Genomic DNA, 22,098 nt, shown 5'->3' with positions numbered 1-22,098 from the left:
GCCAGCCCGGCCCGGCTGCCTGCTGGCCCGGCAGCGCGAGCGAGCGGAGCGGGGAGCCGGCCCGCCGGGTCCAGGACGGGGACCGCGTGGCGGCCGTCCAGACAGACGGAGCAGCCGCGAGCCCCAGGTCGCAGGGGAGGCTGGCGGTGGCAGAGCTGACTTCTGCCTCCAGAGGGGGGCCCAGCCCTGACGCTCCCGAGGACGGGGTCTGGGATGCGCGAGGCGTCTGGGCTGATGGCTCCATTTTACAGAGGGGAAGACTGCAGCCCAGAGGGGAGCCCGTGCTCCGGGCTCACCCGGCCAGCCTCGGGAAGCCTCTGCGGAGAAGCAAAGGCCTAAGCAGGTGGAGGGACTGAGGGAGGCCCAGCGAGGCCGCAGCCAAGGGCTTGGGGCGGGGGGGGCCCCGATGTGCCCATGGCCTGATGACCAGACGGCTGGAATGGCCAGGGCCAGTGGGGAGCGGCTCAGGGAACTCTGCAGATGTTCAGCACCAGCTTGGCAGGGCACAGCGGCCTGGCTGGGCCCGGGCCAGCTGGGCAGCCCTGGCAGGCCAGGCCCGGGGCTCCAGGCCTCTGTTCCTGCTGAGTCAGAGCAGAGTGGAGCAGGAAGCCCGGCTCCAGCCCCTTTGGGAGACCCCGGCAGACCCTGAACTCTTCCAGACTGCCCCCGAAGCAAGGCCAGGCACCTGTTCCCTGCACACCAGGCTTCCAGAGCCCACCCTCCTGGAAAACAGAGGCAGCTCCAAATGCGGGGGCTGGGGGAGCCAGGCTAACACTTTGTCAGGTCACCTGAGCTATTTCATCCACACTCTGCCTCCACACCACAGATGTCACAGGCCCATGGCAGTGCCCAGAGACCCTCCTCCTCCCCTCTGTCCTCCCTGCCAGAAGGAACTGTGGTGAGCTCCTTCGGCTGCCTCCTGGGCAGCTAAGAGTTCCACCCCTGGGAAGTTCTGCCCTGTGTCTGACCATCGACCACAAAGATCGGGAAGGAAAGCAACCAGTAACGACAGTAAAAGTAACAACACCCGCTTCCCTCTGTCGAGCTCGTCCTGAGCCAAGAGCTATGAGCTCAGTGGCTTTATTATCCCCATGCACAAGCGGAGGGACCAAGGTTCGTGGATGGTCAAGCGACCTGCCCAAGGTCACACATCTGGAATGCCGCCACTGTGATTTACAGTGTCCTGTCCATCATCTACTGGATGGTGAACAGGCAGAGTTCCTCCTCCCCAGAGCCTTCAGGAGGCAGGTCTCAGGCAGCTCATCTTCCCTCTGGGGCTGCTACTCCTAGTCACCAACCCCAACCCAACCCCAACCCTAACCCTGGTCCACACTGCCCCCTGGGGTCAGCATGCTGAAGCGCAGACACGACTGAACCTGTCCCCAGCATGGGTATATGGGCACACGTGCACACATATGCACACATACATGCACACACATTCATACACACGCACACGCTCACGTGCACACATGCATGCTCACACACGCATGTGCACGCCCACACACACACGTTCACACACATGCATGCACGTGTGCACACACGGTCCCTCTCCCAGACACAAGATCAGGTTCCACTCACTCTGAGAGCATCTGCCACCCCATCCCCTCCCCTCCCGCCCCCCACCAGGGCCCTGCACCCCTGGCACAGTCCCCAAGCTCAGGCGTTTCTGGCTCCCACATCCAGCCAGCACCAGGGTGACTAACAGTTTCCCTTGGGAGGGACCCGCAGCCGGCCAACACAAACACCCCCAGCGTCTTCTCTTGGCTTTCAGGACAGCACAGGCTGCAGCCTGGCCACCTGGGAGACAGGCCTGTGGGGCCAACCACCCCTGGCTCTGTGACCTCTGGCAGGCATGTGACCGTCCAGGTCCGGCTGCCTGGGCTGGCCATGCTTCCACCCTACCCTACCCCCTACCTCCAGGAGCCCCCAAACACAGGGCCCACTGGGAGCCAAGACCACTGCCTAAGCCACAGGGATAGGCGGTGGTCTGGGGGTTTTGGAGGAAAGGCCTCTAGGGGTCCTGGAGACATGTCAGAATTTGGGAGGGGAACCATGAAGACGAGAGTGCTCTCAGGACGCATCTCTCTGAAGGCTCTGCTGTGTACCAAATGTGGTCAGGGTGGGCCTCCTATCACGAGCCCAGGGGTGACCTCTGAGCCCAGTGTCCTAGGGACCCTCCTCACAGGGTCCTGGCCAGGGTTACACAGCAGAAACCCCAAGTGCCTGAGGAGTCCCAGGGCAGGCTGCACCGCCGCCACCAGCACATCAGAAGGGGGCCCTAGACTCAGACGGAGGCCCTGTGCTTGGGGTTTCGTGCTCTAGGGTGGCCGTCTTGAAATTCTTAATAACATTATCTTTGAACTTCTGTTTTTTTTTTTTTTTTTTTCCTTTTTGTCTTTTTTCGTGTCCGGCAACGGATCGCAACCGTCAGTGTCGCGCCCGTACCAGACCGGGACCGGCAACGGGATTGCAACCCTCGGTGTTGCTCCCACACCTCGCTCAGCCAGTGAGCGGGAACCGGTCTGTACGTGGGATCCGAACCCTCGGCGGGAGCGCCACTGCACTTCCCAAGCGGCGCACTGTAGCAGTGCGCCACCGGGCCGGCCCTGAACTTCTGTTTTGGAGATGAAGTCCAACCATGGAGCACACACGGGGGCTCAGAACCATGGCTCCCGCACTGTCCCACCTCCACCCAGCGACAGCTGCTGCCACCCATCCCCAGTGGGGGCCTCAGCACGAGTACAGGCAGGGCTGGGTCAGAGTGGCTCTCGGGGTGGGGTCCTGGGTGCTGTAGGGGGAACTCATCCCTCAAGTATCCCTGTGTCCAAACAAGTGTGACATTAAACAGCAAAACACATTTGGTAGGGGGAGCGAGACTGCTGGGAGACAGAGGAGACTTCGTCCTGCTTTTTGAACAAGGGATCCCGCGATTTGCACTAAGCCCCAAATTGCCTGCCCAGCCCCGGGAGTCCCCGCTTCCCTGGCCCCATCCCTCCATGTTTCGGGCTGCCTGGGGCCGGGCGAGGCCTGCGGAGTTGCTGAAAGAAATGACGGTCCCGGGCCCCCGCTGCTGCCTGGCCCTCTCTCAGAAGCTTCCTCTGCATATCTCAACATGCTCGGACACCCCAAGATCCTCTTCTGAGGTCCCCCAGGGGTCCCAGCACTTTTAAGTTTGGCTGGAATCATCTCCCCACAGAACAGGGCTGTATCCTCAGGGCCCCGTGACACCCGGCACATGCCAGCCACCCCACGAATGAAGGATTTGCCAGCAGCTCCTAATGCCAAGGGCTCCTTGTCCTTTAGGGGGTGAAGGTGAGACAGCCCCTCTGTACTCCCCTAGGCCACGCCAGGCTCCCTCCCCTGCCCACCGATGCCTCCCAGGACCTTGGCATGTGGCTCTGGTTCTGGGGAGGGCACCTGTCTTTAGAAGGAGATTGTCTCCACCAGAGCTTTCCGGATGTCTGGGAGGAGCTTAGAAACAGGAGAGAGGGCATGTTTCTGGGGGGAGCCAGGAGGGCGCAGGTAAACAAGGCTGAGCAGCAGGCTTGGGGGAGGGGAGGGCCCAGGCAAGGACGACTGCTTCAGAGGTTCACTGGGGGTGCTGGTGCTGGGCACAGCCATGCAGGGAGCCAGGGCCTGTCCTGCACAGCTCAGGACAATGGGACCACGGCCAGTCTAGGCCTCGAGGATGGCCCACCTCTTCCACCTTCCCCCAGACACCTGCTGTCCTCTCTGCTGCCAGCCCAGGACTCGGAACATATAGAGCCTCCTGAGCAGACCTGGCCAGAGTTCTCACACTCAGCAGAGACAGGGCCACCGAGAAACCGCCTGGCCCGCTCGGAGGTGGCTTGGAGGTGGCTAATCAGGTCAGGAAGAGGAGTGGGCCTCGGAGGGCAGCCCCAGGGGACCAGCAAGGGGGCTTTGGCAGCCTCATCAGCCAACACCTCTGCAAAAACTCCCTATCCAGCCCGGAGCAGAAGTGGGCTGTCTCCTGAGGCTCCACTCCGGGCCCCTGGGCTGGACATATGGGAAGACCTGTCCTCCCTGGCTAGTCCCAGTTTCCGTGCATGGCAACTGGCTGGCCAGGCCATCTTGAGCCACTTGTCCCCTGACAGGCAGGTTTCCTGGTCTCCCCACCCGCAGCAGCCCTGGAGGCCCCTTCCTGGGCACTAGCACTCCCAAGAGCACCTCTGAAAGCTGGTGGACTGGACGGTCCCAGCTCCTGGCAGCCTTTCAGGGAGCTTTGCTTGCCCGTGGCTGTGAGGGGTCGGGGGTCTACTGACGGTTGGAGAACTGGCATTTGTGGGTTGGCCCCTCTGTTCCCCCCGCCAGAGGCTGCCCTCCAGGAGGGGTGACCAGCACACCCCGGGCGGTGGGAACCATAGCACGGGCTTTCTTTTCTGTCTCCTTTCTCAGCCAGGAGGACTGGAGTTTTCTGTTCGGCCAAGGCTTGAAGTTGGTGAGGGGACTCAGGCCTGTGGATGGCAGTGACTGCTTCTGTCACTCTTGATCTGAGACTCCACAAGGAAGAGGTGCCTTTGTCCCCAAATCTGGAGCAGGCTTGAGAAGCCCTGGGGAGGCTGGGAAGTGAGCCTACTAGCACTCCAGGCAGGACAGACAGACCCCTGAGAGCGGGGGCCATGCCGAGGGCCAGTGCCACCTCTCCACCTGCCGGTGTCTTGGGTTTTACAGCCTGGCCAGCAAACCTGCAAAAGCCAGCGAGAAGGGTGTCCTGCCCACAGGGCCCCCTCTCCTGCCACAGGTCCTGTCCCTGAGCACAGGCTGGATCCCTGGGAGCTCTGGCAGCAATGTTTCCGAATTCCTGGGTTCTCAGGAGAAGCTGCAGTCTGTGGTGGCCGCTGCTGACCCAGCGTGGCCATCCCCCTCGGCCTTGCTCAGTGAATGGCATTGTTGTGCAATGTGGGTGGGCCTGGGTTCAAATCCCAGCCCTGTCCATGGCACCAGGTCCAGCGGGTAGCCATTCGCTTCACCAGCGGGTGATGGGACTGGCCTCTCCCTGGCTTACGGGACAGACAGAGTGCACCTACAGAGGCCGGGCCCTGCCCCGAGCTCTCCCCACCCTGCACTCCTTGGTGCCCGCAGCAATGCCAGGAGGCAGGCCCATCGCAGACGAGGAGGCTGAGGCTCACAGGGGCGAAGGGCAGGCCAGGGTCCCTGAGCTGGGACGGTGGAGCCTCTGCCGGGCTTACACTTCATGGCAGGTGTTCAGAACTTGGGGTGGCCTGAGCTGCTAATTTTTGGCCAGCAGCTGCAGACAACATCTGATTGCTTATCACAACCCCCCTGCCGATACACACAGGGACACATGTCACACTATGCACAGAAGCATGTGAACCCCGAAGAGGGAGCTGGAGCCTAGAAGCCCACTGCCTCCCCTGGGGGCAGGGAGCCTCAGTGGACCCCAGGTGGAGCGCTGAGGCACAAGGCCACTGTGCTCTGGGGTGACTCAGTGCTGTGGTCAGGGGCTTAAAATTTGGAGGAGGCAGAAGCAGCAGCTGGCCCAGCCATCCCGGGCAGGGCAGACGGACGGCTGTCCGGAGGCGGGAGCTGTGTGGCATTCCAGGCATTGCAGCACCACATAAAACCAGGGCCCACTCCCCCGGCTGACGGGGGGCGAGGAAGAGGGCGTGGGCAGGTTGGCCCCTCACTCCCCACTTGGTGGCCCTGGGACTGGCCTCTGCTGGGTCCCACTGGGACTGGTGCCATCTGCTGGGCAGAGGAGGGATACCACCTGGACGCCCTGGGGTCTGGGAGGGGAGGCCAAGCAGTTCTAAGCCCCTGCTCTGCGCTAGGGGCTTGGGGGCACAGAGATGGGCAAGACGGCTCTGGCCCTTGAAGGCTCACAGGACAGGGAAGAGAAGTGCTGGAACTGGGAGCCAAGCTTGGCTGGGTGACCCTGAGCGAGTCCCTGCTGCTCTCGGGGCCTCTGTCTCGTCCCCTGTAAAGTGGGGAGAGCGCTGGCATCCAGCCCACCGGCTGCTGGAGGGACCCTACGGGACCGAGTATGGAGAGCCTTGGCACACCGCCAGCGCCGAGCAATGTCCATGGCTTGAGTGGTTTTCAAGACACGCAGAGTGCCGTGGGGGTTCTCGAAGGGGGAGACCGCACCCAGGGGGTCAGGAGAGGCTGAGGCTACCCTGTGAACAGGGCGGGCGTCCTGGCAGAAGGCGAGCAGAGGCCCAGAGTCTGGAGGGCGTGAGGCTGTGGGGTCTGGTCTGAGCAGGTGTGGGGGGGAAGGAGTCTTGACTGGCAGGCTGGAAGGTGGGGGCCCCGGGAAGGCGTCGAGGGCAGGAAGGACCAGGGGTGCCAGCTCACGTCTCTGCTGGCTCAGAGCTTGCCCAGGGTGCGTCGGTTCCAGCCTGACCAGTCCTTCCCCCCATGCCTCCGGGGCAGTGACACCCCCAAAGCAACCGGCCTGCCTCCCCCACTCCCAGCTCCCAGGCCAATCCAGGGAGAACTGAGGGTCATTTCAGTCCTGTTCAGAGCTGGACGCCCTCTCCAGAGCCAGCTGGTCTGTGTCCAGGCAGCCAGGGCTCGGATGGGAGCCACACACAGGCCACCCCCCACCGCCGTTCTGGGCTCCACCGTCCCTCGGAAGGCAGCACACGGCCAGCCTTTCTGCAGGGGCTCCTTGGGCTGCCCCAGGCCCAGCCACCTGTCTCCCCCCTCCGGGACGGTCCCTCCTCAGCCCCCTCCCTCCTTAATCGCCACAACACATGTGCAGCTCCCCCTCCCCTTTCTCTTTTCCCTTCCCCGAGCTTACAGCCCTGGCCCTGGAGTTTACAGCTGCAAAAAAAGACACACACACTCATGCACAAAACCAACTGTGGAATGTTTTCCTGCTTCTGAGCGGGTTTATGGCTCCAGGGAGCTCTCTCTGCCGCCGCCCTTTCAGCACCTGACATCTAATTGTATTTTCCTCACCACCATTTCTCACTCCTACTGGAGCTGGGGCAGGCAGGGGACTGGGGGCTGGGCCTGAGCAGGAGGGAGCCGAGGGCCGAGGTGAGGAGCACGGACGGACGGACGGACGGTGGGTGTCCAGCAGGACGGCCCGCAGGGATCACATGCCTCCCACCGGAGCCGCACACACGGCAGGGCCTGGTTTTTCCATTCTCAGGGGGAACTAGGCTCCTCCAAGGCCAGACTGAAATGTGTGACAGCCCTGCCTCCCCGGCCTCTCATTCATTTTTGTAACAAAGTCATTCATTCAGCCAGTTTGTTGAACACACACAATGTGCCAGGCTTAGGTGTCGGGGGGCTAGGGCAGGCCCTGCCCTAGTGCTTTCCTGCAGGGACGGTAGAGGCGGCAGCTGAGAGTGGGGCTGGGGGACAGACGTAGGCATAGATGGCCTGGTGGTCACTGTGAGCGCCTTGGAAGGGTTGTAAGCAGAAGGATGACACGACCAGGTGTATCAAGTCACATATTTCACTGCAAAGAGCAGAAATGGGTTCCAGCCAAGTTAAGGCAAAAAAGGGGTTTCTAGAAAGGTATGAGGGAGCTTCCAGATAAAAGGACAGAGGCAGCCGGACCTCGCAAAGCAGAGAAAGACCAGGCCGCCCCGTGGGGAGGGGCCAGCGCTGAGATGCCTCAGCCCGTGGGTCCCCACTTCTGCCGTCCCTGTTCCCAGGAGAACAAAAGTGTGGGACGTCCCTACAATGGAACGTCGTCATCCACGCAGCAGATGGGGAACCAGCCACAGGTGCGGCGCAGACCAACCTCACAGAAGCCAGACCCAGAAGAGTGCCCACCGCGTGAACCACGGGCATGCACCTCCAGAACAGGCACGGTCGGGGGTGCCGGGGGATTCACGGGAACGGACAGGAGGGAGCGTCCTGCGGTGACGGTTCCACAGGTGTACGCAGGTGTCAAAACTCATCAGCCTCTACGTTTCAAATCTGCGCATTTTGTCTCTGTGAATTATACCATGATGAAAACATAAAGTGGACATAAAAGGTGCTCTTTTGCTGACAATCAATCAACCAACCAATCCAGGGAAAGAGTCTGTCTGGGTAGCTCAGCAACACGCCCCTTCCTCCTTGGTCAGGGGATAAGGGGGGACCCTGCTAGACAGTTCCCCCAAGACCTCTTACAACAAGGGAAGGTAGTTTCCGGAAGGCCAGCCAAGGAGCTGTCTTCAGAGGAAGAGGGAAGGAAAGCTGGGAGGGAAGCCTGAGCCGTGGGCCTAGGACACAACAGAGAGGGTGTGGGTCTGTTTGTTCGAGGTGTGGGACACAGTAACCCAGCAGGAAGCACTTCAGTTTCTGGCCGCCCAGGAAACCTGGGTGGGGCAAGAGCAGGCGGGCAGCAAGGAGCACGAGTGTGGCTGGTACAGCAGGACACTTCTCTACAAGGTCCTTGCAGTGATCAGCACCGGCTAGAGCTCGGGTCCCTTGCCACCATGGACACGTGACCCAAGCAGCAGCGTCCACTAGCCTTCCCATTCTGGAGAGAGGGCCAGGATGGCGAATGGCTGGAAGGTGGGTGCTGTTCTCACGGGGGCTGCTCCCCAAGGTTGCCACCTTGGAGACAGTAAGTATGGGCCTGAATCAACTCCTCCGGCCTCTCCAAGAAAAACCAGAGCCAAGTGCTGCTCACGTGGTGCCCCAGCTGTCGGCCTCTCCATGTGTTGTTGGACACGTGCGCTCCCATCCCTGCCTCCGCTCAGGGCATTTAAACCCTCCTCGTGGGTGCCCCCCGCAGCTGCCGCGCAGCCCCTGCTGAGAGGGAGCGGGACTTCTCCCTTTGTGTCCCCTGCCCATGGGGACGCTCGTGGCCAAACTGCTCCTGCCCACCCTCAGCAGCCTGGCCTTCCTCCCCACTGTCAGCATCGCTGCCAAGAGGCGCTTCCACATGGAGGCCATGGTCTACCTCTTCACCATGTTCTTTGTGGCGGTAAGTCTGGGGAGAAAAGCGATTTGCAAGGGAAAGAAAGCGCCCAGGGTGGGGGCCGGAGACCCCTTCCCTCTCTGGACCTCACCGTTCCCATCTGTGCCAGGAAGCTGTGCTGGGATTACTGTGACGCGTGGGTGAGACCAAGCCCTCGATGGACCCGTGTCCGTCGGTTGAGGGCAACCCTTCCAGGGTGCCAGCCCCCCAAGGCTGCTGCCCACGTCTCTTCCAGCTGTGCCCATAAGGCTGCTGAGCAGGTCTGGGAAGGGGTCGTAGGGTGTAGGGGACGTGAAGGCCCCAGAGAGTCCAGCTCCGGGACTCTGGAGCTGCCACAGCCCAGGAGGCTGCGCACGGCCATTCACTGCCTGTCCCTCTCGGGGGCCTCTCTGTCTCTCTCTCTCTGTCTCTCTCTCTCTCAGTCCTTCTTTCTCTATTTATATGTCTGGCCGACTGTCTCTCATGCTCCGTGGCACACTCTCTGTTTCTGGGTAACTGTCATGGGCGACTTTAACCATCTTTTAGTGGAGCACCTGGCACCCTGTCTGGCTTTGTTTTGAGGTTCCTGCTCCTGGGTCCTGTCTCTCCCCACCCCCCACCCGCCTTAGGGCTCCTTCCCGTCTGTGTCTCTATTACTGGTTTTCTGCGTCTGGCTCTCTCCTGCCTCTCCTTCTCTCTGTCTATGTCTGGTTCTCTGTTCTCTCCTGCCTCTCCTTCTCTCTGTCTACGTCTGGTTCTCTCCTGCCTCTCCTTCTCTCTGTCTACGTCTGGTTCTCTCCTGCCTCTCCTTCTCTCTGTCTACGTCTGGTTCTCTCCTGCCTCTCCTTCTCTCTGTCTACGTCTGGTTCTCTCCTGCCTCTCCTTCTCTCTGTCTACGTCTGGTTCTCTCCTGCCTCTCCTTCTCTCTGTCTACGTCTGGTTCTCTCCTGCCTCTCCTTCTCTCTGTCTACGTCTGGTTCTCTCCTGCCTCTCCTTCTCTCTGTCTACGTCTGGTTCTCTCCTGCCTCTCCTTCTCTCTGTCTACGTCTGGTTCTCTCCTGCCTCTCCTTCTCTCTGTCTACGTCTGGTTCTCTCCTGCCTCTCCTTCTCTCTGTCTACGTCTGGTTCTCTCCTGCCTCTCCTTCTCTCTGTCTACGTCTGGTTCTCTCCTGCCTCTCCTTCTCTCTGTCTACGTCTGGTTCTCTCCTGCCTCTCCTTCTCTCTGTCTACGTCTGGTTCTCTCCTGCCTCTCCTTCTCTCTGTCTACGTCTGGTTCTCTCCTGCCTCTCCTTCTCTCTGTCTACGTCTGGCTCTCTCCTGCCTCTCCTTCTCTCTATGTCTGGTTCTCTGTTCTCTCCTGCCTCTCCTTCTCTCTGTCTACGTCTGGCTCTCTCCTGCCTCTCCTTCTCTCTGTCTACGTCTGGCTCTCTCCTGCCTCTCCTTCTCTCTGTCTACGTCTGGCTCTCTCCTGCCTCTCCTTCTCTCTGTCTACGTCTGGCTCTCTCCTGCCTCTCCTTCTCTCTGTCTACGTCTGGCTCTCTCCTGCCTCTCCTTCTCTCTGTCTACGTCTGGCTCTCTCCTGCCTCTCCTTCTCTCTGTCTACGTCTGGCTCTCTCCTGCCTCTCCTTCTCTCTGTCTACGTCTGGCTCTCTCCTGCCTTCTCTGTCTATGTCTGGCTCTCTGTTCTCTCCTGCCTCTCCTTCTCTCTGTCTATGTCTGGTTCTCTGTTCTCTCCTGCCTCTCCTTCTCTCTGTCTACGTCTGGTTCTCTTTGGATTTCTGGAACTACATCCCCATGGCTTTAGTCCTCCTCTATATCTGAACTTCCATGTGTCTCTCTGGCTCTATCTGTCTGTCCCTCTAGCTTGTTTCTTTCCTTCTTTCTAATCTATCTATCTAATAGCCAATCTGTCTAATCAATCACCTACCATCTCTCTCTTTCCGTCCATCCATCCATCTGTCTGTCTGTCCTAGTGCCCTTCTGCCTCCCTGATTTGGGTTCCTCTGAGTCCCCCCCCCCACTGCTGGGCTCCCACGGGTGGCTGCTCTCTGTCCCTCACCCCCCCTTCGTAGACCCATCCTTCACTGACAGCCCAGCTCCCACTGTGGCACGTGCACTGGCACGTTCCGCCAGCCTCCTTCTTGTGGCTGTGCCAGCCCGTGAGCTTTGCACCCCCTAGCCCAGGCCAGTCCCCTCCCCAGCAGCAGAGCCCCTGTCAGCAAAAATGCCAGACGCATGTGTGTGCACACGGGCAGCCTGAAGGTGAGGCCAGTGAGCACGTGTGTGTGTGTCTGCAGATGTGTTCATGTGTAACACCTGCATCCTGAGTTGGTTGAGTCCAATTTTGCCGGCAATGTGAGAAGCCACAGGTGCGCCCGAGCTGGGGGCAGGTGGTTGGCACACATCCTCCTCCTGTTCATGGTGCTCCCATAGGTAACGGTGACCTGGGATATGCTGGATCCTTTCAGGAACCAGATGCCCTGGGGATTCTGATCCCATCTCCGGGTGGGAGAGATGCCAGCCATGACGATGACCCATGAGCCAGCGCCCAGGTCGGGGACTGCGCTAAGCACTCTGTGCATGGCATCTTAGTCTTTTCACGCGCCCATCTGACAGATGAGGAGACTGAGTCCCAGAGAGGCTGTCATTTGTGTTACTGTGAGCACCTGGTGCACCGGAGCTCCCGGCTCACCCAGAGCATTTTGCCGAGCGCCATTTCATTTGCTCCTCCTGGGCCAGTGCCAGGAATCTACCTGACAGATGAAAAGCCTGGGCCTGGGGCACAGACATGACTGCTCTGTGGGTACAGGGCCTTAGGGATGGGGACAGAAGCCACGGTCTTGTCTCTGAGGCCCATGTTAGTGCCAGCCCAGTAAACCTCAGGCACCAGCCAAGACACCCTGCTTGGGCCTGGGCTGGTCCCGCAGCTGCCTCTGCGGGTGGCCCTGCCTGGCCCCACCCAGAGTGGCAGGAGCAGCTGCCCCTGTGACAGCCGTCCTCCAGCCACCAGAGTCCCGCCTTCCACATGCTTCTCCTGCCCCTCACAGGACCCTCCCATGACAGTGTTTCTGTGTCAGACACCATGCAATGCAGTTTGCCTCAGGGGTCTTCTCACTAGCCCCACAGGGCAGGGATCTTGCCCTACTTGACAGAGGAGGCTCCGGGCGGTCAGCACTCGCCTGAGCTCCCACAGCAAGGACCTGCTGGGCCGGACTGCAGAGTCTTTGCTCTCACCCACCAGCCCCCACCAGTGCCCTTGCTGGGCCGGGTCTGCCCCCACAGTGGAGGAGGGAGGGGTCTCCAAGGCCTGGGGGCAGGTGTGTCACTGCTCTGTCCTCACCTCCTTGCACAGGAGGGGCCGCTCTGAAGTTCACCCTCCCCACCTGCAGAACAGAGCTGAGTTCTCACCATCAGGAGGAGCCGAGGGCCTGACATAAGGGGCCCCTCCTGGTCCTGGGGGTGGGTCAGCTCTCTTTCAGACCCCTCCACTTCACCCTCCCCACCTGCAGAACAGAGCTGAGTTCTCACCATCAGGAGGAGCCGAGGGCCTGGCATAAGGGGCCCCTCCTGGTCCTGGGGGTGGGTCAGCTCTCTTTCAGACCCCTCCATACCCTGCCTCCCTGACCCTCATGCACGCAGCAAACACCCTATGCTGGGATCTAGCCTTATAGCCAGGATGAGACAGAGACCATTCCTGCTCCTGATGGGGACGGGGTACTGACATCACCCAGAACATCACAGTGAACAAGTCTTAATCATACTTGGTGATCCACACTACAAAGGAGAGGTGCAGAGACAGCAGATGACGGTGGCCGGGTGGCTGGGAGCTGGAGCTCCCTGCAGGGAGAGCAGAACGTCACAGGGCCTGCATCCTCCCGCCTCTTCTGTTCCACAGAGATTTGAACGCCTTGATCAGGCCCCGCCTGAAGGTTCTCTTTCCCTGAGCTAAACAGTCGTGTCCACCACCTGATCACCCTTCTTGGGCCTCTTGTTTGCCAAGGTCACCTTAAGAAAGGTGCAGTATCCAAAGCTCAATGCAGTGCTCCGGGCAGGTCTGCCCAGATCAGAGAAGCAAGACTGCCTCCTCCCTTGCCACAAAGGGATGCAGTATCTCTGCTAATGCCCCCGGAGCATTAACTTAGGCCGCACGCAACCGCAGTCAGTAGGAGCTCCTTGGATCAGTCAGCCCGACTGAGGGGCCGCTCCCGCTGCAGCGCCCCTGACGCCTCCAGACAGGGGCCGCTTTCCAGGCCGCCTGCTCCCTCCTGCTGAGCTGGGCTTACCAAGAGTCCATTGTGCTGGATCCCAAGCTTGTTTATGCCAGTTGAACTTGTCAAAATAATTATGTCATGTAATTAAATATTACTTAAAATGATGAAATATGAATGCGAAAGGAGAGAGTTGTTGTTTTCTAGAAGTTAGCTGACTGCTTTGAAAATACTCCCTACAGGCATTTTGCTTTTAGAGTTGCTGTTGAGTTAGGTGTCAGGGAGAGGTGGGCGAGCCTCAGATGCTGTCTTCAGCACCTGCTTGGGGGCTCCAAGGTCTTCCTCCACTTTAAAGAAACAGAAACTGAAAGCTGCAGAGGGTCAGTCCTCAAAGTGCAGTCCCCACCGGAGCAGCAGCCAGCCCTGGGAACCTGTTAAAAATGCACCCCAACCTGTTAAATCTCCCACCCCAACCCAGACCTACTGAACCAGCAACTCCCCGGGCAGGGCTTGGCCACCTATGTCTTAACAAGCCCCCCAGGTGTCCTGACGCCCACTCAAGTCTGAGAACGTGGCTGTGGTGTAGACCAGTCATTAGAGGGGCAGTCTGTGCAAGAAAAGGCCCACAGCTCCTAAAGTGCAGACCGGCACCCCAAGAGCAGCCTTGCATCTGGAGAGCGGGGTGTGAATGCACATGCGGTTGCTTTCTGTAAGCCAGATGTTGAAGGCACATGTAGACCACGTTTTAGGGCCCCCACTTTGGCAGCCTTCCTCCAAGTGATCTGCCAGCCTCAGTCCTGTCAAGCCAGAGAAGATACGTGGTTTCTGCTGAGGTGACATTTACCAAGCCCTCAGCACACCTGGGTCCCAAGCGCCTCATGCACTTGTGCCATTTAATCCCCACAGGACCTCGTGAGGGGAGTACTCAGCTGTACCCCCACTTCTCAGATGGGGTGACTGAGGCACAGTGCCACTAAGTGATTTGCCCACTGTCTCACAGCTAGTGAGTGGCCTGGCACCCTGGGGGCCAGAGCTTGGGGGCCAGCCCTCGCCCCCAGCAGCCCTGGCCTCCCAGCCGCTGACCACCCATGCCCCCTGGCAGCTCCACCATGCCTGCAGCGGGCCCGGCCTGTCCGTCCTGTGCTTCGCGCGCCACGACCTCCTGGAGTACTTCAGCGTCTACGGCACGGCGCTCAGCATGTGGGTCTCTCTGATGGGTGAGTGGTCGCTCTCTGCAGCCCCGAGGGCCGGGTCCCCAGCCGTCCATGCACGCGTCCCCAAACCACCCTCAGCCCTGAGGACCTCTGCCCTCTCCCGGGTCTCAATCTATGAGAAGGATACGTGGTTCTTACCATATCCTTCTCAAGTGACTCATTGACTAAGTGCTCGTTTGGACAAATCTAAACAGCAGGGCATACGCAGGGAATGCAAGCGAGCCACTGCCCTCCTTCCCGGGGACAGCCCCCTCACGGTTCAGGGGTTTGGCCTCCCAGACCTCCGTCGAGGCTCAGGCAAACATTCACACGCACGGGTGATTTTCAGCTCGGCTTTTTATGAAGACAAGACTAGTGTCCTGCAAAGTTTTCTCATGGCAATGTCAGGACACATGGTCCCCAGTTCCATGAGGGCACCCTGCTGTCTGGCCCGGCCCCATGAAGGGCTCAGCCCTCTCGTAACTTGGCGTCCTCATCGTGGTGGGCCTGTGGGATAGATTGAATCCTACACACTTGTGCGTCGATCTGTCTGTTCAAATGTAATCCAAACTGCTCTGCCCACCCCGCCTCTCCTTTAGAACTGGCTGGAATTCAGATCTCTCTGTGACCAGGCTGGGCCTTGGGGTCTCGCTGGCTGAGGGGACATCACATGTGGGCACCCAAGGGAGGCCTCCTGGGGGGCAGCAACCGGTGGGGGCACCTGAGGCCACTCGCCTCTCCTGGTTTCTGTCCCCGGCACCTCCAGCACTGGCCGACTTTGATGAGCCCCAGAGGTCGACGCTTGTGATGTTCGGTGTCCTGACCATAGCCGTGCGGATCTACCAGGACCGCTGGGGCTACGGGGTGTACTCGGGCCCCATTGGCACAGCCGTCCTCGTCATCGCAGCTAAGTGGGTGCGTACCGTGCAAGCCTCGGCAGATGGGGGACGCTGGGAGGCCCGTGACCCCTCCCCTGACGCTGACCCTCCCCTCTTGGAGCCTTCATTTACCCCGTCCTGATGGGCAGGAGGCCAGACACAGGAATTCAGCTAAAACCCCTAGAAAACGGCCATGCAGACTGTTTGAGTCTTGTCTGTACTCACTGGCTCTGGACCAAACCCACGTTCCCTAACCTCAGCCTCTACTCCGTGCGTGTGAAGTGGGTGTTTCAGGAAAAGCCCAACGTCTGTCGTGCAGGGTTGCTTCAAAGGCTAACTGAGATAGTGCATGTAAAGTGTAGCCCAGAACCCGGCTTCCAGGTGCTGAACAGGGAGGCGCTGTTGACGATTATTGTCATTGTTATTGTTGGTGAAGAGAATGGCTGCTTTAGACACGTGACATCCACTTGGAACATGGCGTGGGTTAATCTGGGAAGACTGCCTGGAGGGAGTGAGGCTTGAGCTTGGCTCTAATGAGGGGGAAAGGTGTGGTGTGAGGTTGAACAGCCTGAGTCAGAATTCCTAACACGGCTGGCCCCTTCTGGGGCACCCAGGGGCCTGGTCCACAGTGCTCCCTGCACCCTCTGTCATACCAAGACCCTCTTGGCTGCAAGGACTGAACCCACTCAAACTAGCCCAAACTAAAGAGGGGCATTATGGCCAGACAGACCCAGGGGCATCTCCTGGCAACCCAGAGCAGGTGGGAGCTAAGCCTTGCAGGGACCAGAACGCAGACCTGGAAGGCCAATGGGCTTCAGACCAGGCCGGCTCCCTAGGGCTGCAGTGGCCCAGGGCCCAAGTTAACATCCCTCTGCCACACTTTACCCCCTATGGGCCACCACCTGGAATCTCGGGGTCCCAACTCCAAGGGCTAGGAGGAGACCTGGTCTGGTCCAGCCCAAACCACACTTCCACTCCAGGCCCATGAGCGGGGCTGATGGCAGAGCCACAGGCACAAACAGCCTGCAGAGGCACCCCCAGCAGGCCTGAGGGCAGGTCCCAGGGAAGGGGTTCAGCAGGACAGGCAGCACAGAAAGGGTCCCCAAACCATCGTACAGCTGCAGGGAGGGAAAACACAGCCACCGTGGCAAGCTTTCGGAACACGCCCCTCCACTCCACAGCCAGGGAGTACAGGATTGATTTTACCATTTGGTTAGTGAGGAAACGAAGGCACAGAAAGACCAGAAACTTTTCAAGAAGGCCCAGCAGGGCAGCGGCCAGGCCAGCGCTCCCAGTTTGGAGTAGGAGACAAGAGGACCCTCATTCTCACTCCAACTGGGGAGGCAAAGCTGACCCTGGGCTGAGCCGGGAGGCCCTCGAGGCTGCCCTGTGAGGGGAGAGGCCATGTGTCGGGGCCTGGCTTGTCCGGACCAGGGAGGGACCATGTGAGTTAGCAGGCTGGAATGCATAAACACCAGAGAGCCCTCCACCGATAACCCGCCGCGCTCCCTGTTCCGCCCCAGAGGGTTGCTGCCCCTGCTCATGTGGGCCAGGTCTGAATCGGGGCTGGATTTTAATTAGCCAGAACAGAATTCACTCGTCAGCGTCCCCACAAAGTGCCATGAAACAGCCAAGGCCCCTGGGCTGTGATCCGGCCACAGGACAGGAGATGAGCTGCTGGCCTCCCTGCATCTGGGGCTCAATTTGTGTTTTCTGGACCATTTAATGTGGAGTTTATTTTGGATTTTCAAGGGCCGTTGTTTCCTGGAATGCGGGTGGATTTTTCTCCCCAACCTCAGGCTTCTTGGGAGGGATTTAGGAGCCACAGCCCTCAGGGAGAGGAGGTGGAGAGAGTTGGGTGCTGGATGCCCACCGTGACCTTGGGTGCCTCCTCTCTGGGACCCCCAGAGCTACCGCTGCAGGACTGGCCAGACGAGGGCTGCCCAAGACTCAGTCACGGGCACCAAGTACAACCACAGGGTCGCTCTGTCTGGCCATTCCCACACATGACCTGCACTGCAGCGGGTCCTCAATTCCTCACTGGCAATGGCAAATTCCAGAAAACTGAAAACTGGGCATCCATTCATAATTCATTTGGTGGCAGGACCTTTGTGTACCCCACAAAGACCATCGATGTGTGCAGTTCTGGGTGCTGCCTCCACCCCCCCGGGGGCTTACACCTGCGTGTGCCACACTTCATCCCACTGGAATCCAAACTCCTGAGCTCCAAGGCACAGCTGGCCCGAGGGTCTGCACCTGCGGCCCGCGGGTCTGCCCGCGCTTCTCTGTTGTGCCGCTAACCTGTCTCTTTACGCTTAAACGGCCACTTGCGACCTGCTCTAAGCATCAGTATCTGAGAAATCACAGGTTTACTGTGCCGGCTAAGTCTGTCTAACAAATATAACTATAACTATTGATTATAACTATAAATACAGATTATAAGTAGCAAAGCCAGCGACGTTTGTGTGCCAACTAAAGCTGTCACACAATCACCACCCATGCCACCCTGTGGGCCGTGCTGGGCTGGCAGGTCCCAGGTGCACCAATGCCCTTTTGCTGTAAATAATCACCATGTCCGGCCCCTGGGGCTCCCCACCGGCGGGAAGATGGAAGCGTGCAAGGGCAGCCTCGTCACATCCCAAAGAGGCAGGAGGGGAGCAGGGGTCCCCGTGGGGCACATTGGCCCCTCTGGGTCCTGCAGAACCGGCTGTTGGCCCAGGCCATTGGGGCATCTCCCCATGCTGCGGCCCTGACTGAGGAGGGCTGGGCTGAGTGTGTGCAGGGTGGCTCTCGAGCCGTGCCCATCGCCGTGACCTGAGAGCCTGCCGTCGGTGCCCTGTCCCTGCAGCTGCAGAAGATGAAGGAGAAAAAGGGCCTGTACCCCGACAAGAGCGTCTACACCCAGCAGATAGGCCCCGGCCTCTGCTTCGGGGCACTGGCCCTGATGCTGCGCTTCTTCTTTGAGGTACTGAGTCCCACAGGGAGGCAGTCCCCCGCCCCAGAGCCCACTTCCCCATGGCCCCGATCAGCCTGGGTGACAGGGCTGCACCCACCCAGGGAGGCTCCAGCAGCCAGCACGCCTACGTCCTCCATGGCCTGTAGAGACCTGGGGGTCAGAGAGAGGGGCCCTGCCTTTGGAGAGCTTGCATCTGAAATGACGAGCCCAGCCTGGAAGGGGCCTGAGGCTGGCAGCTGGGGAGGAGGCAGGGAGGGCAGGAGGGATGGGGGACGGGAGGAGGGTGCCCCGGCCTTGCTGTTAGAGGCCTGAGTGGCACCGACCTTCAGTGCTGAAGGGGCCTGGTGGAGGAGAGGCCACCGTGGGCTGGATAGTGGGGGAGGCACAGGGCAAACGTCAGGGAGGGGCGAGGCCGCAGACTGACCCCACCGCTCCACGCAGGACTGGGATTACACCTATGTCCACAGCTTCTACCACTGCGCCCTGGCCCTGTCCTTTGTCCTGCTGCTGCCCAAGGTCAACAAGAAGGCCGGGAACACAGGGACACCGGCCAAGCTGGGCTGTTCCTCCCTCTGCTGTGCCTGCATCTGACATTGCCCCCAGCTCCGAGCCCACCCTCCCACGTCTCATGCCCAGCAAGAGGCAGTCTCCTCCTGGGGCTCCTCCTGTCCTCCCCACTGGGGTGTCCAGGAGAAGCGGCCCCCAGGGACGGGCGAGGCTCCGCTACACCGTGCTACGTGCTGCTGAGGAACCCACGTCTCCAGTCTTCACTGGGCACTGGGCACCGTGCAGGAAAGAAAAGAACTTTCTCCTCCTAGGCCTTGTCCCCACCAACAGAGCGTCTGGCGGAACCCTCGGACCAGCATCTGCCCTGCTCACCTCCCTTCCCGTTCCCACCCCCGGCCGGGGGCCCAGAAGTCCTAGCCCAGTGCCAGCTGCGACGGGAGGGCCGCCTGCCACCCTGGGCCTGTGCCCTCCCGCGTCATCTGTTTTCTCTAGGAAGCTGGTATCACCACCTCAGTCCTCTGCCCTCAGGCTCTGAATGCAGCCATTTAGGAAGCTGGACCCAGCGGGGCCGGGGGTCCTGCTCTGTCCTGGCCCAGGCGTGCCCTCGACCCCACCCCTGCAGCCGGGACCCTCAGTCAAGCCGCTTCAGTAACAATAACCCCTAAGAAAGACCTCAATATATTGACCTCACCATGTGCTGCTTTATGTGTGTCCTCGTCCTTACGAGTCCACGAGCAGCATGTTATCACTCCCACCCCACAGGCGGAGGCCTGAGGCCCAGGGCCAGCAGCTTGCTCCAGGCAGAGTGGGGTGCCTTGTGCTGGAGCACCCTGCCCACGGTTACCTGCTGTGGAGGTGGGTGCACTGACCTTGAGCAGAGGCCTCAGGCCCAGAAGCGGGGCTCCCTCGGCCAGGCCTCTCTGCACAGGGAGGGTCCTGTCTGCCACGGGCCCCGGGGGGTGGCGGCAGTGGCCTCCCAGACATCACCTCACACACCTGAACCTCCCAGCGCCTCAGCCCCACGACCGCCCCACTGACTCGAGGCCCATCTGTCAGGCAGGAAGTTACCTACACCTGTCTGGGGCCTGTTTGTGTTTCCAGACGGTGTCTTCTCTTTGGGAGCAGTTACCCAAGTCCACTTCCCACCAGGCGGGGTGGCAGTTATGTGTCCTAAAGTCACCTCCTGCAGCTGTCAGGGGGCCTGGAGAGAGCTGGCTCCAGCACCTGGGGCTAGGGACAAGGTGGCTGTGTTGGCCCCTCCCCACAACGACGGCTCTGGCTCCTTGGCCTGCCCCCGTCTGTTGACTCCTTGAGCGCCCAGAGTTCCCCCCATCTCAGGGCTCCCTGGCCTGCCCCTTCCTTGCCCTTCGTCCCTCCTGGCCTGGTGGACAGGCACAGGGGACACCCACAAGCCTCAGCCCTTTTCTGGCCCCACAGCCTTCCAATGACAGAGCAGCCACTGCTGGCACCTACTGGTGCCCTGTGCTCTTCACACCCAGTCCTCAGGGTCCTCTCCAAGCCCTGGGGGCAGGAAAGCATCATTGCTCCCATTTTTCAGATGAGGACACTGAGGGTCACCAGTCTGGGGCTCCAGGGCCACCTACCCAGAGAAGCAGTCATCTGTGCTGCATGTCCCCAAGGCAGGGCTGGGAACATGGAGACCCGACATGTGAGAGGGGCACGGCACTGTCTCAGTTGGCTTCCAGTCTTCCTGGGGAGATGCACGCACACACACACCCACACACGTCACACACCACGAAGGGACAGGTGTCCTGGAACCAGTGTCCTCCCCTCTGGTCCCTCTCTCCATCTCCCCAGGGGACTCTATCTGATAAGTCCAGCACCAGGCGCTGGGTAAGGGGCAGACTCTGGGGATCGCCCCGGTGGGGGGAAGCCTGGGATGCTTCCTCCAGAAGCAGGTATCTGCAAGGTGGCTGGCCTCGGCCCATCACCCCACTGCCTCTATCCCTGCTGGTCCCCTTCACCCCTGCCCAGTGCCTCCCAGCTCTGCGGTCACACATGGAAAATCAGAGGCAGCCGGACACTCCGGGCAGGGAGGAGACAGGGCCTGCCAGGTGCTGAGGGCCACACTCACGGGCTCTTCACGGCGGCGCTGATTTATGAAGGCCGTCTGGGAACCCAGCCAAGTCTTTAAGTCGCGGACGATTAGGAGGCGCGCTCCAGCCCTCAGCTCATCCGCCGCAGGCTCGGGCGCCCGGCCTCGCGGGCTCCGGGCCCAGCTCACCCCTCCCGAGCAGGGCCGGCCCCTGCAGCGACCCCCAGGGACCCCAAGGCTCTGTCCTGATCCCACTTTGCAGATGAGGGCACTGAGGGCTGGGATTTTGAGCCTCTCTGGACAGCGGCTGCTGAGTTGGGACAGTACCAGGCTCTTGCCAGTGTCAGCCCAGCAGTGCTTCTTCCAGGAGCCTCAAACACCGAGGTCTTTGAGCTGTAATCTGACATCTTGTGGGCTGTAATCAGGGGCTAGGAGGAGTGCCCCGGGATGGGTGCCACATTGCTCCCTTGACACCCAGAATGGCAACCCTACACTTCAGTACTAACGAGAAAGAACCGCCACAGCCTTTGGACACAAACACTCTGAATCCTGAATCCCAGAGTTGCCGAGGCCTGGGGGCTTCTCGTCCCTGCATCTGAGAATCATGGCACCTGGAGCCAGAGAGAGCCCCCAGGGTCATCCCAGCCTGCCTCAGGCTCTGGGCAGAACTCCGTCTCCCACCAAGCCCTGACGGACGGACGGCTCAGGAACCCTGAGTCCTGAGATTCCCTCCAGTGAGTGCTTGGCTTGGAAAAGTAGTTCTAGATGTGCCTAGACGTTCCAGAGTGGCACCATCCGAGAGAACTGGCGGTAGCGGTGGACATGCTCCAGCTGTCCAGTTTGGCAGCCACTACCCCAGTGGGTGGGACTGAGCATCTGAAATGTGGCTGGTGCAACCTCAGGACTGCATCTTTAAACTTTAGTTAATTTTAATTAATTTAAATTTAAATAGCCACACGGGGAGGGTTGCAGATAAAACACAAGATGCCCAGTTGCATTTGAATTTCAGATCCACGGTAGATGATGACGTAGCGTAAGCATGTCTCATGAAATATTGGAAACATACCTGCATGAGACATACGAACACAGGATTTGTCGGTTATCTGAAATTCAAATGTAACCTGGTGTCCCGTGTCTTACCAGGCAACCCTACCCACATGGCTAGCAGCTACTGTGTCGGACAGCACATCTACATGACACAGAAGGGATGGGGCAGCTCCGTGGGCACAGGGCTTTGGGACACCCTGGGTTAAACCAAGAGGCACCAGCAGGAGGTCTGCAGCACCCCGCTCTGGCTGTGGTCTCACTGTCAGGACATGGGTGTTGTCCTTCCCCCAGCTGGGTCATTTCTAAATTGGGGGGGCTGGGTGGGCACAGACCCCACAGTAGCCTCCCTGTCCCTGGGCATGG

General features: G+C 60.1%; 1 protein-coding gene across 1 annotated transcript; it reads left to right on the top strand.

Moving 5' to 3' along the window:
* Positions 1–8,780: 8,780 nt before the first annotated feature.
* TMEM8C (transmembrane protein 8C) lies at positions 8,781–19,287 on the top strand. The gene is made up of 5 exons (XM_008580677.1): positions 8,781–8,917; positions 14,201–14,315; positions 15,058–15,206; positions 18,018–18,134; positions 18,567–19,287. The coding sequence occupies exons 1-5, from the start codon at positions 8,783–8,785 to the stop codon at positions 18,714–18,716; spliced, it is 666 nt and encodes a 221-aa protein (XP_008578899.1). The 5' UTR covers positions 8,781–8,782; the 3' UTR covers positions 18,717–19,287.
* The last annotated feature ends 2,811 nt before the right edge of the window (positions 19,288–22,098 follow it).

Source organism: Galeopterus variegatus, unplaced genomic scaffold (genome assembly GCF_000696425.1).
Source record: "Galeopterus variegatus unplaced genomic scaffold, G_variegatus-3.0.2 Scaffold2145, whole genome shotgun sequence".
Taxonomy (NCBI): domain Eukaryota; kingdom Metazoa; phylum Chordata; class Mammalia; order Dermoptera; family Cynocephalidae; genus Galeopterus; species Galeopterus variegatus.
The sequence above is the reverse complement of the archived record's forward strand: the minus strand, read 5'-3'. Positions and strand labels throughout refer to the sequence as shown.